This window comes from Musca autumnalis, unplaced genomic scaffold (genome assembly GCF_047663935.1).
Source record: "Musca autumnalis isolate F117 unplaced genomic scaffold, ASM4766393v1 scaffold_1, whole genome shotgun sequence".
Taxonomy (NCBI): domain Eukaryota; kingdom Metazoa; phylum Arthropoda; class Insecta; order Diptera; family Muscidae; genus Musca; species Musca autumnalis.
Window position 1 is genome coordinate 147,705,483 of NW_027411644.1, and position 19,371 is coordinate 147,724,853.

Here is a 19,371-nt window from a genome sequence, read left to right on the forward strand (position 1 = left end):
AGATCTCTACGTTTTATTCTCCACATATGGTGGCCAAATAACTGGATATCAAAGGTTAAGGTTTAGTTTATTGAGACTCAAAAGCAACAATGGAATCCCCAAGAAACGCGAAGAAGAGGCAGACCGAGAGGTAGCTGGAGAAGAAGCATTGTAGAAGAAACTACCTTACATCCAGGAAATCAATCATGGAATACTATTAAAACTTTAAGTTCAAATAGAAACGATTGGAATAAATATATATTGGCACTATGCGCCCACGATTTGGCGTAAAAGCAATCAATAATAATTTATAAAATGTAGATAGTATAGTATATTTTATAATAATTTATTTACTATAAACAAGTTTCCAATACAGTTGCATAAGATATAAAGCATGAAAGTAATTTAATATACTGTAAACATCCCATAAATAATTACGATATCCTCCACAGAAAGTTATGTGGGGTACAGAAATTGGCGTTCATAACATTTACACTTTTGCCTTATTCATATTCAAAAGTCAGTCCTGTATTACGGGAGTTTTCAACTATCCAATCATCAAATTTCTTAGACATTTCGTGCGATATGTAATTTTTCCAATCGCCAATTTGACCCTTACGAATAAATTTGATTTGTCCATTCGATTCATCTTCAGTATTTCGATTACCATTTGAATCGAAACGGTTTAGTAAGGGATCTAAATTAACCGCTGGATTCGATTGCATCTTGTCGAATTTTAGGTGATCGCAAATTTTCTTCATGTTGTCATCGGATAGCTCATAATCGACATTTAAGAATGCTGCACAATTTCGAATTGTTGCTGGCAGATCACGTTTCATGTCTTCGTATTTTAGAAACAAAACGTTTGGTTGATTCTTTCGCTCCCAAAAAGGCAAGACATGTTTCCAATATGAACCAATTGGTGTGAGTCCATCGAGGAAAAGTTGTGAAAATTCCTCAAAAGAGCCTTGCAAACCATGCATTAGCTTACAATAGTGGTAAAAAGAGACACAAAGATCTTTTGGATTCCGAGAAGTATATATAATCTGCAATGGGGAAAAAGGATGTTAACATTAAAATCTATGTATGTATACATATGTATTAAGAAATATAAAGTGCACAAACAATTTACCTTCGCATTAGATGTCTCCATATCTTTTGGCAGCAAATGCCATGGTAAGTGTGAACGGGCAAACCTGGGTCTCTGCAAGTTGCGCACAGTTTCCACAGTATTTCCTAGGGTGTCACTTTCCGTTAAATGATAAGGTGAAAAATGTAAAAAGAATCATTAGAAGTTAAAGATTTTGCTTAGGTAGCCTCTTTAATTATTGTTTTTTATACAGTGACTGTCACTGAAAATGATGCAACCTGATTTTTTAACAATTCAAAAAACATTTTGTAGGCTGAAAAGTTGTCTTTAAGATAGCATACAAGAATATTAAGTTTACAGTACCGCTATACTAAAATTTTACCGGAAAACAAAAAATTAGCATTTTGAAGTGAGCATTAAAAATGATGCACCACAATAATCGATTAATAATTTCCAAATTTTTCTCGTTTTTTTGCCATTTTAGTTATCAGAATGGTGGAATAATAGGTTCTCTCCCGTTTTGATTCCGATAGAAAAAATTATGTTCCTGGCGTAATTTTGGCATGATTGTAATTAATGTCCCTTTGTAGGCAATTTGGCTAGAAATTTCCAGTTTTTGAAGTTATTATCCAACACATGACTATGAAATCATTATGGGTTATGACCAGAGTACGTGCAAACAATCTAATGATATATGGAAAGTCCTGTGTTAGCCAGGCTTGCCCCATATTAGACTAGTCTTTAACGGCGTTGCCCTCATAGAGGTAAAAATCAAGGCAAAGAACAAAATTGTTTGCACTTTTCTTTGAAAATAGTTTTTAGAAATATTGTTATTGTTGATCTTCGCCTAAAAAAGGCAAAAAATTTTCAAATAAATAAAATCAGCTGAGCCAGGCTGGGGTTTGAACCCACGTCCTTGAAAAACACAGGAAAAAAGTGTAGTCACGGCGTGTTAGCGTTCAGAGCCAAACTCATAACTTTCAAAGGCAGCGCTAAGCGTTTGTCATGAAAGCACAACTAAATGGGAAAATCCTCATTGTTGTTGTAAAATACAAAACAAAAATGCATTTGAAAGAAGAAAAGTTCGAGGACATCGAAGCCGCTCCACATCCGATATGTCTGAAGAGTCTTTACCGAAGACGAAACATGCATGTCACATAGTGGTGGGTGTGTGGGTTCGAATCGTCGGCTTTCCTTTTTCACTTGCATAATAGATCATAAAGCTCGATTAAAAAATTAAAAAATTAAAAAATTAATCTTAAAAAAATGATCTTCGCCTAAAAAAGGCAAAAAATTTTCAAATAAATAAAATCAGCTGAGCCAGGCTGGGGTTTGAACCCACGTCCTTGAAAAACACAGGAAAAAAGTGTAGTCACGGCGTGTTAGCGTTCAGAGCCAAACTCATAACTTTCAAAGGCAGCGCTAAGCGTTTGTCATGAAAGCACAACTAAATGGGAAAATCCTCATTGTTGTTGTAAAATACAAAACAAAAATGCATTTGAAAGAAGAAAAGTTCGAGGACATCGAAGCCGCTCCACATCCGATATGTCTGAAGAGTCTTTACCGAAGACGAAACATGCATGTCACATAGTGGTGGGTGTGTGGGTTCGAATCGTCGGCTTTCCTTTTTCACTTGCATAATAGATCATAAAGCTCGATTAAAAAATTAAAAAATTAAAAAATTAATCTTAAAAAAATGATCTTCGCCTAAAAAAGGCAAAAAATTTTCAAATAAATAAAATCAGCTGAGCCAGGCTGGGGTTTGAACCCACGTCCTTGAAAAACACAGGAAAAAAGTGTAGTCACGGCGTGTTAGCGTTCAGAGCCAAACTCATAACTTTCAAAGGCAGCGCTAAGCGTTTGTCATGAAAGCACAACTAAATGGGAAAATCCTCATTGTTGTTGTAAAATACAAAACAAAAATGCATTTGAAAGAAGAAAAGTTCGAGGACATCGAAGCCGCTCCACATCCGATATGTCTGAAGAGTCTTTACCGAAGACGAAACATGCATGTCACATAGTGGTGGGTGTGTGGGTTCGAATCGTCGGCTTTCCTTTTTCACTTGCATAATAGATCATAAAGCTCGATTAAAAAATTAAAAAATTAAAAAATTAATCTTAAAAAAATGATCTTCGCCTAAAAAAGGCAAAAAATTTTCAAATAAATAAAATCAGCTGAGCCAGGCTGGGGTTTGAACCCACGTCCTTGAAAAACACAGGAAAAAAGTGTAGTCACGGCGTGTTAGCGTTCAGAGCCAAACTCATAACTTTCAAAGGCAGCGCTAAGCGTTTGTCATGAAAGCACAACTAAATGGGAAAATCCTCATTGTTGTTGTAAAATACAAAACAAAAATGCATTTGAAAGAAGAAAAGTTCGAGGACATCGAAGCCGCTCCACATCCGATATGTCTGAAGAGTCTTTACCGAAGACGAAACATGCATGTCACATAGTGGTGGGTGTGTGGGTTCGAATCGTCGGCTTTCCTTTTTCACTTGCATAATAGATCATAAAGCTCGATTAAAAAATTAAAAAATTAAAAAATTGTTAACAATGTTTTGACCATGTTTGCTTTTATAAAAACAAATATTTCGACACTCTCTGTTGCGGTTCAAGCCCAAACAATAGTACTTCTTACGAAGCATTTTGATAGCGACAGTTTATTTATATAAACTCGGGTGTGTGTTGGCTTCTTCCAAAGTAAGATAACGACTTTACGCCAGATATGCAAATTTTCATCCGAACTAAGAATTTTATACCACGCAATGCCCGCAAAAATATGATGATTCTATGAAACTCGTCGAAGGGAGTGGTATTGCTTGGACATGAATGGCAACAATGGGTGTTGAAATTTTTGTTTTTGTAAAAGCAAACATGGTCAAAACATTGTTCACAATATTTCTGAAAGCTATTTTCAAAGAAAAGTGCAAAAAATTGTGTTCTATGCCCCGATGTTTACCTCTATCAGGGCAACGCCGTTAAAGACTAGTATAATATAGGGCAAGTCGGGCTAATGCAGGACTATCCATATATCATTAGATTGTTTGTACGTACTCTGGACATAACCCTTAATGATTTTTCATAGTCATTTTTTTGGAAAATAACTTCAAAAACTTGAAATTTCTAGCCAAATTGCCTCAGGAACATCATTCTTTCTGTTGGAATCAATGACAAAACTACTGAAAACGGTAGGGAACCAATTATTCCACCATTCCGATTACTAAAATTGCATAATAAGCGAACAATTTGGAAATTATTAATCGGTTATTGTGGTGCATCATTTTTAATGCTCACCTCAAAAATGCACAATTTTTTGTTTTCCTGTAAAATTTTAGTATAACGGTACTGTAAACGGAATATTTTTGTATGCCATCTTAAAGACAACTTTTCAGCCTACAGAATCTTTTTCGAATTGTTAAAAAAGCTCGACCCGTTTCCATATTATCAACGTTTACATTTTTTATTTCAGGTTGCATCATTTTCAGTGACATTCACTGTATGGGCATTTCTGAGTGAAATTGGACAATTTTTCAAATAAAGGTTTGAAGCAATCCATATTTCAATAATTACACTTTAATGCCCTCTACATTTCAATAGTAACAATATTCATAGTTTTGTACCTTTGTCATTGTGAGTTTGTAAATATTCCAATTCCCCATTGTGATTGATTCATTGTATTTTAAAGTTAACTGACAGAATGCAACTATGTAAATAATTTATTCTACTACTCTTGTAAAACAACCCATTAATTACTACTTTCGATATACCATTTTATGCAACTGTAAACTATTAACGCCCTACTATTTCTTCTCACGATTAGTACTTAGGCTAGAACAAAATTCAATAAAATCGCTCAGTTTGTGATCTACATTCTAACGCGTTACATAACCATCAGATAAGATCACAAGGGGTGATCTCCATTCTAACACGTTATGGTAACTATCAGATAAGATCACAGTGAGACAATTTGTCCGTCCGGCAGTCTACAACAATCCTCACGTGTGTGTTACCTGAACAATCGACACCAGGTTGTTATAATGGCGCCCAACTCGTGGCCATGTATCACGACCACACCAACCATAATCTGTGAGTAATAGCCGAGGACAACAACAACAAATTCAATAGCACAGCGTAATTCTTGGAATGATCAGTTGCCGCATTCGTATCCAAAGATGATCCACAAGAAGAAAATGCCTGTTGGAAAAGAAGCTTGATGAATCAACTATGTACGATGTATGAGTTTTACTCCAGGGTGAGGTAAACATACATCCACCTCTGCTGTCAGTTATTCATCTTTACAACTGCAAAATGAACCGCGAACCATGTTGAGAAAAAGAAGGTTGATGAATCACCAACAATGTACGTGTACGATGCAGTTTTACTCCAGGGGGAGGCAAAATACATCCACCTCTACTGTTAGTTAGTCACCTTTACTCCAGGGGGAGGTTCCGCAGAAAGTCTTCAACGCCATCTTCATGCAATTACTACATCTTATTGGCACAATAGCAGTTTCAACAACGAATGTTCCTCATGCAGTCCATCCTAAGCAGAAGCAACAATCCTGATGCAGGTTACAATTGAAGTTCACCAATCCGTAATTTCTGATGCTTCATCGGGACGCTTTCAGCATCAGAGGGGGAGACTGAAGCAATCCATATTTCAATAATTACACTTTAATGCCCTCTACATTTCAATAGTAACAATATTCATAGTTTTGTACCTTTGTCATTGTGAGTTTGTAAATATTCCAATTCCCCATTGTGATTGATTCATTGTATTTTAAAGTTAACTGACAGAATGCAACTATGTAAATAATTTATTCTACTACTCTTGTAAAACAACCCATTAATTACTACTTTCGATATACCATTTTATGCAACTGTAAACTATTAACGCCCTACTATTTCTTCTCACGATTAGTACTTAGGCTAGAACAAAATTCAATAAAATCGCTCAGTTTGTGATCTACATTCTAACGCGTTACATAACCATCAGATAAGATCACAAGGGGTGATCTCCATTCTAACACGTTATGGTAACTATCAGATAAGATCACAGTGAGACAATTTGTCCGTCCGGCAGTCTACAACAATCCTCACGTGTGTGTTACCTGAACAATCGACACCAGGTTGTTATAGGTTTAATTTTTTTGTTAGAATTATTGTTAACCTTTGGACTGTATTAACGGCTTGATTTGTTTGGCTTTAGGTCAGAAAATAAAAACAATAGGATTTTGTTTTTTATTTTAGTTTTATTTTTCCAATATTTCGACCCACTCCGAAGAACATCATCAGGGAAATTGACTTTAAAAGAACAATTAACAATTATAATATAAATATTAAACTAAATTATTTTAACATAATTACATTTTGTTTTCCTTTTTTTAGCGGTAGTCAATTATGGACATCTTATTTTTAGTATTTTACAACTAAACTAAAGTCTTTTTATGTCTCTCTATTGCATTTCTATAAATTTGTGCACAGTGTTCCGTATCCATTTTGTAGTTTATACGATTTTCCACTGACACGTTTATGATATGTAGCATCTCCAGCATAAATCTTCGTTTGTAAATTGTTTCATGTGCCAATATTTCAACGTCTTTAAAATTCGGCGTGTGTCCCAGATTTTTTGATTAACGGTTCCCGAAATATCGCACCTGTTCTTTATTTCTTAAAATTTGTCAATACAATTTTTCCTTTATGCCTGTGTGAAAAATTTGTTATTTTACCAAAAAAAAATACAAAATTACATTTTTTAACATTTGTTTTGTTGTTTTATTTAGGAATTTATCTTAAACATCTTAGAAACTGCGTCATTTTTCGATTTTGAAAATGGTTTGGCAATTAGTGTATCAGCATTAGTAGGTATTACTGAATTAAGTTGTTTTGTGCGCGCGATAGATTTAGCAATTGCATATTTCAAATTCAAATCCTCTTTCATATTTAAAAAATCATCTTCTTAAAAAATATCACTTTAATATTTGGTAGATTATTCGGCTCGGATGCCCAGCTGTATTTATTTGATAATCAATTTAGTTAGTGTAATGTTCGGCTGGTGCAATAATTGCTAATCCATTTTCAAAATCGAAAAAATATCGAAGTTTTTAAGATGTTTAAGATAAATTCCTAAATAAAACAAATGTTAAAAAATGTAATTATGTATTTTTTGCATGGTAGAACAAACCGGGTAAAGTAAGTACTACAACAAATACAACCACATAGGAATTTGTTTTTGTTTGAAACGTTAGTGTCAAATATAAATGTAAACAAAATAGGGAAAAGTCTATAAATTATTGGAATTTAAAAAACTAATATTTTTCACATTTGATTGAATATTTTGGAAAACATGAATGAAAACTCGTTAGATGTTCAATTTGAATGTTTCCATATCATTCCACTAAATGCATTATTTCTCGCAGAAAGTATAATTCTTGCAAATATGTTTTAGGTCGCTGGAAATTCATTGAAAAAGGAGAAGCTGCCTCAAACTTTTGTTTTTGAAATCAAAATACACACGTTTATTAGGGCTTTATTCTTTTCAAGGTTAACAAAATGCCACGCATATTAATAAATATTATACCGCCTCTATAAGCGGTGTTTTAGTGTGCGGCATATTGTTCGGACTTGGAGGAGGTTACATGTCAACGATATGAAGAAGTCTTTATGGGAAATAGTTTTTTTCTGATGAATAAATTTGTTCTTCAAAAAACATATATCCCTAATATACATCGAACATAGAAATAAATACATAAAATGTCGTATGGAATTTGACACTAACATTACGGCCCAGTTCAGTCAGCTGGGTATTGCTGTTACCTTTTCTTGTTCTACCATGTATTTTTTGGTAGAATAACAAATGTTTCATAATGGTATAAAGGAAAAATTGTATTGACAAATTTAAAAAAAAAAACAAGTAAAAAAGTATCAGTCGGCTTTGCCGACAGAGACATACCCTCAGCCTGTGTATATTGAAACAATTTTTCCCAAAATACGTATGTATTTAGGGCGTTTTAAAAATGTTGGGCGTTTGAACAAACAAAAATGTTGATTAGGATTAAAGATCAAAAGTTTTGCGGAGGAGATACTAAAAGGAATGGATCGACATTGACCGTTATGGAAGTGTATCTCCAGCCACAACATATGGTGCCATAGCGGGTTTTTACACTCTTCGGGCTGTTTGCTCAAGAAGTATGGACTTCCCCCTAAAAAACTTTTACCATCGTAAATGAGGCAGCGAATGCAAGTTGCTTCAACAAACATCAAAGTTATTCGATATCAGGTCTTAAAGTGAATTTATCCGAAATTTTTTGTGGGAGGTACCGGATGGAGTCGACAAGTATAGTCCATATTTGAACCTGATCTATATCTGGTAGATATATTAGGATGTGTAAAGTATAGACCAATTCGGCCACTACCTTCAAGAGTTACCGTACGAACAATTTTTCCGAAAATTTTTTAACTTTTGTGGGGGAGGTACCTGAAGGAGTGGACCGATATGGCGTATCTTCAAACTTAAACTATGTTGGGACAAAATATTACTAAGGCCATATTTTGGACCGAATCGTAAGATTCGTTCGAGAGTTACCACCTCACACGGTGTCATAGGGGTTTTTTGCAACTTTCATGCTATTTTCTCAGGAAGTATGGACTTGCCCCTGATAAAACTTGTACCGTCGTATGGAGGGCAGTGAATACAAGTTGCTAAAACAAAAATCAAAGCGATTCAAGAGATGGCCCTAAACTGAACTTTTCCGAAATTTTGTGTGGGAGGTACCCGAAGGAGTAGACTTATTGAGACCATATTGGAGCCTCATATTCCTCTGGTAGAAAGTTTACGCCGTACAAAGTATGGACCAAATCGGTCACTACCTTCAAGAGTTATCGTGCGCACAAACTTTCCGAACATTTTCGAACTTTTGTGGGGGAGGTACCGGAAGGAGTGGACCGATGTAGCTCATCTTCGAACTTAAACTAAGTTCGGGCAAAATATTACGAAAGCCAAAATTTAAACCGAATCGGTTCATCCGTTCGAGAGTTATCGTGCGCTCCAGCCAGCAGGACAGACAGACAGACAGACGGACGGACATGGCTAGATCGACTCCAAATTGTCTGAAACACATTTCGTCCAAACATACTTGGGGTCTAAAACCATTATTTCGATGAGGCACATTTTCATCGTATCAAAGTGTATATACCCTCCTTAGCCTAAAGGCTGAGGGTATAAAAATAGAAAAAATAGTAATCCTTCGAATCCCACTACCAAATAGGACTTACAGTTTTTGTAATTGATCGTAGTTTAATACAAAGAAAAATCAAGAAAAATCGAGAAAATTGCAACCAAGATTTTTTTAATTTTTATTATATACAGTGCCTGGTATAATTATTTTGACAAGATTTAAAAAATTATGTGTTTGATTTTTTACCTTATTAGTCTTTTACAAAAATATGAAAAAATATTCTGGCTAATCCTTTACTAGAGTACTTAAAATTTTTAATAAATTTTACCAAATCGAATATACGCTTGCACTTTTGTAATGGATATAAAATTTCACTGCGTGGCATAAGTACATATTTTGACAAAATGGTTCTATTGATTTTTAGACCTCAACAATTGAAAATGTCTTATTTATACTTTTGGTTATTATCAGTTACGGTAAAAATAATATATTTCACACACATCTGTACCATTATGGACTCATTTATGGATCGATATTTCAAGGATATAGGGATATGCAAGAGATTCATCATTAAACAACATTTTCGATGGTTTTCTCTTATTATCTCAGAATATTTTTTATGTGAGTAAGAACATTTACTCTCTTAAAAATATGATATTTGAAGGAAGTGCCTTTAAGTTTGAACACGAAATACGCTCAAAACGTGCTCCACAAAATTCAGCCTTACCATAGTAGCAGTGTTCTGCAAATGAATACATAACACCTCGATCAGTTTACTACCATGTTGTTATGAAAATATTCATTATAGTCCGCAGCATTAACGATAAAAATTAAATATCACAGTATTTTAAATAGTTGATCAGACTATTCTTATGCCTGGAAGCATTTGGGCATGAAAATAGCATTAGAAGGACATTTATTTCACAAAGATACCCAACTTTTGGGCGGTTTTTTGACTCAAGCTTACTGAAAAGTGTATTTTAAGATGAATTATGTTCAAATACATTTTTATCAGTCCATACATAATATGCTCTACCACAATGATTATAGAAGGTAACTGATTTTTATTAAAAATCTAATTGGCAATTTTTGTAGTTATGCCTTATCAACCGAGTGGAATAGCAAAATATGACTTCAAATTATCTAGAGGTTCTAGTCTTGATAGAGAAATTGTTCTGACATCGAAATTGTTCAGAAGTTGAGGATTTGTGTGCACAAGTAAGATTAGATTTATAATTCTGCTCTATTTACCGAAGACCAACGTCCGTAATTTAGAGTTTTTAGTATTTTGGTATTTATTCGTTACAAAATAAACTGATAACTGCAGCAATATCTAATAACTAGCTTCATTTATCACCGAGACTGTCATTTTAAATTTCGTTACAACTTTTGACACCAACATTTCCTATTTTAATATAAAATATATGACTGTCAAGTACATTTTTACTTGAATGTGAATAATTTAGCTAAAGCTATTAATTTTGGTACCAAAAGGTACGATTAAGTACCAAAAGTAACATAATTATGACGTGTCAAGATACTTATGCCGTTTTGCTTTTGTCTCCATATTTAAACATTGGGCTATCTAATCAGAAATTTAGCTGAAATTTCTTTGATCCATTGATTTTTATTTAGCTGAGGGGCCAAATAAAACCCCTAAGCTATTAATATCCCGTTTTATGAAAGGTGACAATAATTATATGCCTTTTAAGACAAATGTAAATTTTGTCAACATAATTATGCCTGGCACTGCAGCTGATAAAACAACGAATCATACAAAAAAAGATTTTTTCAAATTGGACCAATATTAAGGAAGTTTTGAGCATTTATTTGCATATAGTTTTTACAGAATTCGACGATTTCAAGGCGTGATAAGTTTGGAACCTTTAGTCAAAAAAATTTGAAATGTTGTTTTGATGCAGTAACCTCATTTTGAAAAAGTGTCCGATTTCATTCAGAAATCCCCATATGTATGCTGCCAAGTATGTAGTAGAAAAAATATTTATAAATTAAAACAAGTAAGAAGGGGGTTATGTTCGGCTGGGCCGAAATTTTTATACCCTCAGTGTATGGGCAATATTTTTGAAAATTTAACATAGTTGAAGCTTAAGGATAGATCCAAGATTCGTCTGTGACGATGTTATTAACGTCGTTTGAAGCACAACGATTGTGTTTATTCACAATTTCTTTGCACCAATCCCCAAGAACCTCTTTTTGATTGTCCAATTTTGGTGGATTTAACGAGAAAAATCCATTTTTGCGGCCAGGTGTTAATGTAATATCCAATGTTAGTTGGTGGAAGAAATAGCCAAGGATGTTCCTATTTCACGGTATATAATATGGCGATCTTGCATTATCCGTTCATATTCGGCTTAATATTTTTTCTGACACAATGGCCGATTTTGGGCGAAACTCACGTTTTTATACCCTACACCACACTGTGGTAAGGGGTATTATGTCTTTGTGCATTTGTATGTAACATACAAAAGGAAACGAAATAGACCCATAGTTATTTTTGAGGATATACATATAATCCCTTTCTGAGTCGATTTATGCATGTCCGTCCGTCCGTCTGTGCATGTATTTTCGTTCGCAACGTACAGTTCGCATTTTTTTGTCCGATTCAGCTGAAAATTGGGGAATATAATTTTTTTAGCCACAGGAAGAACGCTATTGCTTTTGGTGAATATCGGTTCAGATTTGGATATAGTTCCCATATATATTTTCGCCCGATTTGGCGTATTTGATGCACCAAACACACTATATCTGTTCAATTTTGATGAAATTTGGAATGTGTGACTGAATTCGGTCTAAAAATAAGTATGCCAAATTATATTGAAATCAATTTAGAGTTGGATATAGCTCCCATATATATTTTCGCCCGATTTGGCGTATTTGATGCACCAAACACGCAATATACGTCCGATTTTGATGAAATTTAGAATGTCTGACCAAATTCGATCGAAAAATAAGTATGCTAAATTATATTGAAATCGGTTCAGATTTGGATATAGCTCCCATATATTTTCGCCCTATTTGGCGTATTTGATGCATCAAACACGCTATATACGCCCGATTTTGATGAAATCTGGAATGTGTGACTGAATTCGGTCTAAAAATAAATTATATCGAAATCGGTCCTCATTTGGATATAGCTCCCATATATATTTTCGGCCGATTTGACGTATTTGCTGCAACAAACACGTTATATACGTCCGATTTTGATGAAATTTGGAATGTGTGACGGAATTTTCTCTATTAATAAGTGTACCATACTATATATATATATCGATATACATATATCTCGTATATATATTTTACATATTCACAGTGGTGTAGGGTATCATATAGTCGGCCCCGCCCGACTATGATCCTTTCCTTACTGGTTTAGGCTAGTGTCGGCTACGATTAAATTCATTAAACCAGTTTTTCATAGCGCTGTAGGATGGCCCTTTATCGACATACACAGGTTTAATTCGATCGATGTACTCTTCCCGTGATTATCCACGTCGAACGTTGTAAAAATGATCGGACGAAAGTGTTCACAAGTAAATTAAATTTTTTTGCAAAGTGATTTTTTTTTCAAATCACTGTAAACAACACAACACAAGGTCGTATGACCTTGACCTTGACCTTGACCGTATAGGCTAAAAACTGTCAAACTGTCCAAAATTTTTTTTAAATGGCGCCTGGCAACACGCGGTGTTGCCTGAAATCGAGCTACCGTTGTGTAGAGGCCATTCCAAAACATGGACCTACGATCACAATTTTTAATAGATATATTTTTGGTCAACACAATGCTCAAATGTCAAACAGTTAATTCGGTCTGAAAATGTAGCCAAAAACGTAAAAATACCTTAAATCGGGCGGTGCCGTTATATGGGGTTTATACCAAAACAAAAGAATTTCCAACATTTTGGCGTCCTATATCAATTTTTGAGGACACGAGAATTATTACCACAGACGGACGGACGGACATGCATAGATCGACTCAGATTTTTACCATGATCAAGAATATACATATATACTTCATAGGGCCGCAAATGATTATTTCAATGCTTTATGGTTAAGTTCTGCCTGGTCGAATTTTTTACCCTACTCCACAAATTTTATTGAAGAAATATAAAATAATTAGTTAGCCATTCGATTGGCTACATATGTATATACATATGCTCCCACAACATCCCCTAAGGGATAAAGGGAGACCTCTCTCATATCGATGGGTGTACGCTGATTCATATTGGCTGAATGATATGGAATGACATGGGACCTACTGTTTATCGCCGAGTCCGAACGGTATGTTTTACGACACTACTTGGTGCTATGCCACACGGTGAAACTTGCAATAAAAATTTTCCATTTTATATGCGTTTTTAGATCGAGTTCCCCACTACAGAAATTTCATGAAATTGCCCTAGCATGGAACTCGATCTAAGGACTTATAATTTCATAAAATTTATTTCATCGTGTGGCAGGAACGTGGAATTATATCAAGAATTATCTGCTAGAAAATTCCTGGGGAATACTATATACCAAATTTCAGTCATTGGATAATGTGAATAAAACCTTCAAATTCCGCACAATCGGGTGGTATCCTTTGGGGCTACATTAATCGTGGTCCGATATAGTACATTTTCAATATCAAATCTTTTGGGAATACTAGGAGGAATGTAAAGTTCTGTCTTAAATATTGCAAGATCTATATTGATTTAATAGGTGGATGGAAATACATACGGACATCGTTAAATTGTCATAGAATTTTATATTGATCAGGAATATATATGTATACTAGAGTGACCCAATAACAAAAAACAAAAAAATATATTTCCTACCCCCCAAATTTTTTCCATTTGATCCAAAAACCATATATATGAAATTTAAGGCGATCGGTTAAGGTTGACCCGTGCCAACCTAGCGATCTTTGTTACCATAGTAATTTGTATGGGGCCAAAGGGGCATTTTCACCAAAATTCTCTAAATGCTACAATTATGGTCCAATCAATGAAAAAACTTTACCAGTTCATTATTGTGGCTAAAAACGATTTCTACAAAAAATTTTGGAAATCGGATCGGATTTTGATTTTGCTCCCATATGCATATTTGGCATATTTTGGGCCGTATATAGCTATATCAAAATCCGATATTCAAAATAAGTATAATATACATATTACTAACGCCAAATTTTGGACCAATTCGGTTCATCCGTTCGAGAGTTATCTTGCGCACCAGCCAGTCAGACAGACAGACGGACATGGATAAATCGACTCCAAATTGTCTGAAACACATTTCGTCCAAAATACTTGGGGTCTGAAACCATGAGGCACATTTTTCCCGTATGAAAGTGTATATATACCCTCGTTAGCATAAATGCTGAGGGTATAAAACATGTTTTTTTGGGTCACTCTAATGTATACTATTCTATGGGGCCTAAGATGTGTTACAAACGGTATGACAAATTTAATGTTACCCCTGTTTCGGTGGATGATATAACAAAAACTAGAACAGAGATTATATATCTAACATGTTTCACTATAATAACCGATCAGATTTAAGGCGATCTGGTCATCTCTTATTTGCAGTGACGTCCGAAAATTATGATGACATTCGTTTTGTGCCAAGCGTATTCCGAATATAGACCCAACTTTTATTTTAAAATAACATTAAAAAGTTTCAGGTGTTTTAAATTCTTAAGCTCGATATGAATTCATTTTAATCTTATAAGGCATATTTGCTTATACAGTGAGTGTCAAAAATATTCGATTTACTTTTTATGAATAATAAGACCTCAGTATTTAAGAAGTCCATACCCAATAACCAAATACATAAAAATTGTTGGTCCTGTGGCAATTAAAAAAATGTATATGACATGGATTCAAGACAACCCTATAAGCGAGAATAATCAGGGCAATCATAAATAATTCCCTCGGAATTTTCCGCTCGGAAAATAAATTTAAAAAGTGAAATTCTTTAAAAAATCAATCACTTAATTATAGAATATTTTCGCCGAATCGACAAATATATTCCCCTTTTTGGACATAAATTTGGAAATAAAAAATTGTGAAATTGGGGAAAGGGAACAAATTCCGCACGGACTTTTTATTCATAGCTTTGTTCCAGAACTAAAAAGTTTTTACAATTTTTACGACTTTTACACATTTTACCCGAAAACCCGTTCCCGTACACAAAAAAGTTGTAAAATGTTCACTTCTCTTTGAACAAAAATGGCGCTGAATGGCGCTCTCTTTAAAAGCTTTTTACTCGACAAATTTGAGCGTGTAAAAAATAGTAACATGGTTGCCGGCGTCTGATTGGCTGATACGCCGACTTTGACATTTGTTCCAGTTTTTTTGACGTATTTTCCATTTTTCCGTTCCCGAACTATTTCAAAAAACTTTTGTGTAAGAAAACATTTTTTAAAGTTCTCTCTTTTACGAATTTTACTATTAAAAAGTACGGGAACGTAGCTCATGATTGCCCTGAATAATACATATTATATACTTACGAAACCCATTCATGATGATCAACACTAAATAAAGCCGACAACTCGACTATTGGTGATCGTATCTGTTGCATTTGTTTGGCACCATCGAAGTCCAAGTGATTGCCCAATAACCATATCATTTCCTGGGCCCACGTTGAACCTGTTCTTGGATATGATACTAACCAGACGTCATCTGAATAAGTTTTGAGATTTCGAATGGACTCTCCAATTTCCATAAATTTTCTCGGTACTATGACATTGCCCGGCAAAACCTCGATAAAACAATTTTTATCGACATAGAATGTGTCCACACGTTTCGCAATTTCTTCTTCCAATTCTTTGAAAACTAGTGACATGTTGCGTAAACTTTTTTGCGGGAGTTTCTAATTTTTAATTTCATTCAATGATTATTTTGCTCCAGACCTACTCGTATTTATTCAACAGGCAACCGTTTATGTGAACGACGTTTGGAAAACTGCAACATACACGATGGCTATCGCTGGGAAATTTCAATACGGTGGTTGTACGACGCTTTCATGTTCATTCAATGACAGTAGTGAAAGTTTGATTTTCCAGTTGTTGAGAGCATTTTGTGTGTTTTCCGCATTTGCAAATGAAAACTGGAATTTGTTTGTTTTTCGCTTTGATAAATCGTAACAAGTTTCCGCACCATAGGCAATTGCCAATGGACCTAGGCCGTTTTTAATATCACTGCATTGAATCATTGCAAGTTTTCACAAATACAGTTGGAACTCTAATATCCGGCTGCGATATCACTTAGCCGGGAATCTCTATTATCCGGGAATTTAAGGTACATAACCAAATGTCAAAATACATACACAATGTGTGTTTCCATACATAAATAACCATATATTTTACAAATGCTATGAAATATTTTTAACATTAAGCATCTCCAAATCTTCACATTACTTTTTGAACATTATTAGTTTAGAAATATGTAAAAAATATATTCTTAATTAAAATATGTATATGGGAAAATAGTTGGAAGGACAGTTTCTCCATTAATTGAGAAAATCAATTATGAGAGGTACTTAAGGTCCCGACCATGACAGCTAATCGATCCCCTACTGTAGTTTTGCCTTGCAGTGTATACGTACAAATGTACATACATAACTAACAAAAAAAAAAGCAAAGACATGGATTACGTTTGATTAACTTACATATATACATAGGATACCGATGTTTTTCGGTAAGTTAGCGAGGAATAAAAAGCAGTCGTAAAGTCTACCGATAGCAAGTTGACAACACAACTTTTTTTTTATTTTTTCGTTCATAATTTTGCGTTTTAATGTTACCGATTTTTGTCGGTAACTCAAAAAATGTGTTAGAGAATCGCACTACAGTATCGAAAAATTCAAATTCGAACTCAAAGCCAAAAATATCTATCTGATCATAATTTCCAATTAAGGATTTTTGTGATTTTTATGGTATGTGGACATGTAGATCCATAATTTTTGATCATAAATTAATTTTTGTGTGTGTAACATAGACATTATAATCAGAAAAAAAAGGCAGGTAAACGGTTTCGGAAAATATGCTACATTTGGTCTATTCCATTTATAATAATGGTAAATCCGAAACAGAAATCCTTAAGGCCACATCTCGTAACCTGAGAAGTGTATACAACATCATATACCGCACCGAGAAAGGCTCAAAATGAAGGCGTTACATGACAGGCCCAAAAAAGTAATCCCACGAATCAACAGAAGAATGATTAAAGAAATTGGCGAAAAAGCCCAAAGCAGCATCAGAAAATTGCTTTTTTTTATTAAAAATGATTTTGGAGTAAGTGTGTCACATGGAAGAGTCAGAAAAGTGCTACATAATAACAAGTACTCATCACGAGTGACTAAGGGGTAGTTTACACTATATGTAAATGTCATATGACATGAAATTTTCGATCGTTAAATATTCACTAATATGTGGAATATTGGAGATTTTCCTTACGCCATTTATTCTGTGCGTCCACCCCAACAAAAATACAATAGAATTTCGTCTCCACATTGCCTCCGTGGGTAGATATGGAATGTTTTTATTTCGTGTCATATGACATTGATAGATAGTGTAAACTACCTCTAACTAAAAACCATTGCTCTCCCACAGCACAATATATAGAAACTATTCACACTTATTACAGACAACTTTTCACGACATCTTTAGTATCGGCATGACATTATACTTTCTGATGAGACTAAAATTATGCTGTACTATAACGATGGGTCTCAGAAAGAGTTGCGAAAACCCCTTACAGCCATGGAAAACCAGAATTTAATGCATACCGTAAAGTTCGGAAAACTGTCATTTATGGTATGGGGTTGTATACCAAGCAGTGACGTTGGTAACATCCAGATTTTGGAGGAAATAATGACAAAGGAAGTTTACTTAGATGTTTCAAAACATGATTTAACCAAAACCGTCAAGAAATTTAGGCCTGTTGGCCCTGAAAATTCATACAAATTGCGCTATAAGTACTACCAAGACAACGCCCCTAAGCATAAATTTAATTTATGTAGGACTTGGTTGTTATACAACTGTACCAAAGTCATTTATACCCCGTTCCAATGTCTAGATATTAACCCCATCGACAATTCATGGGTACACTTGAAGGAAAAAGTCGGGAATAGGCCGGCCACTAACCTGGGGGACTAAATAAAATGCAATAAAGAAGAATGGAAAAAAATACCATTGGAATATGACATTCCGATACTTATTTATTAAATTCAGATACGTTTATAAGCTGTTTTTGATGTCAAAGTTGGGCATACGAAATATTAGAACCAACTTTTCAAAAAATACCATGAAAGACTGAAAAGTTGTGAATTTTGCAATTCTTTAGTTGACAGTGCAAATAATGAGTTGTTCTCATTTTTGTTAATTTTAAGAAAATGTTAAGTGAAATTTAGCTACTTTTTATTTTTTTTATACCCTCCACCATAGTATGGAGGGTATATTAAGTTTGTTTTTCCGTTTGTAACGCATTGAAATACTCATTTGCGACCCTATAAAGTATATATATTCTTGATCAGGGTAAAATTCTGAGTCGATCTGTGCACGTCCGTCCGTCCGTCCGTCCGTCTGTGGTAATCACTCTAGCATCCACAAAAATGGAGATAAGACGCTGAAATTTTGGGAAAATGCGTCTTTTGTTTGCAGGCAGGTCAAGTTCGATGATGGGCTATATCGGTCCACGTTTTGGTATAGTCCCCATATAACGGTACCCCCCGATTTACGGTATTTTGACGTTTTTAGCTACATTTTCAGACCGATTTAGAAATAATTTGACATTTAGGGTTTTTAAGTGCTAACAAACTTATATAAGAAAACTTGTGGACATAGGTCCACCTTTTGGTATAGCCCCCATATAACGGTACCCCCGATTTACGGTATTTTGACGTTTTTAGCTACATTTTCAGACCGATGTAGCTATAATTTGACATTTAGGGTTCTTAAGTGTCATTTAACTTATATAACAAAGCTTGTGGACATAGGTCCACATTTTGGTATAGCCCCCATATAACGGTACCCCCCGATTTACGGTATTTTGACATTTTTAGCTACATTTTCAGACCGATTTATCTATAATGTGACATTTAGGGTTACTAAGTGTCAATAAACTTATATAACAA

General features: G+C 34.5%; 2 protein-coding genes across 4 annotated transcripts in view; one reads left to right on the plus strand and one right to left on the minus strand.

The window, feature by feature from the left end:
* Nucleotides 1-344: 344 nt before the first annotated feature.
* On the minus strand, nt 345-17,485 carry St2 (Sulfotransferase 2). Its single transcript, XM_073958092.1, has 3 exons — nt 15,746-17,485; nt 1,112-1,226; nt 345-1,025 (listed from the first exon to the last, which is right to left on the minus strand). Exons 1-3 carry the CDS (start codon nt 16,078-16,080, stop codon nt 483-485), a joined length of 993 nt encoding a protein of 330 aa, XP_073814193.1. The 5' UTR covers nt 16,081-17,485; the 3' UTR covers nt 345-482.
* Nucleotides 4,593-19,371, plus strand: part of LOC141387808 (uncharacterized) — a 29,020-nt gene continuing 14,241 nt past the window's right edge. For 2 of the 3 annotated variants that reach the window (XM_073958065.1, XM_073958076.1), the window contains exon 1: nt 4,593-6,102. Coding sequence is in view for 1 of the 3 variants with exons in the window: in XM_073958076.1 (XP_073814177.1) it covers nt 6,100-6,102 (3 nt within the window). In the remaining 2 variants the exon portion in view is untranslated. Of the gene's footprint in view, nt 6,196-19,371 lie in introns of all 3 variants that reach the window. The other variant, XM_073958055.1, reaches the window with a different exon arrangement.

Bases quoted from the DNA above. Each gene is read 5' to 3' on its own strand.
- St2 (XM_073958092.1), bottom strand. From the start codon at position 16,080: ATGTCACTAGTTTTCAAAGAATTGGAAGAAGAAATTGCGAAACGTGTG. The intron at 1,227-15,745 runs GTAAGTATATAA...TTTAACGGAAAG, and splicing joins GATCATCATGAATGGGTTTC to TGACACCCTAGGAAATACTG. The intron at 1,026-1,111 runs GTAAATTGTTTG...TCCCCATTGCAG, and splicing joins TGGAGACATCTAATGCGAAG to ATTATATATACTTCTCGGAA.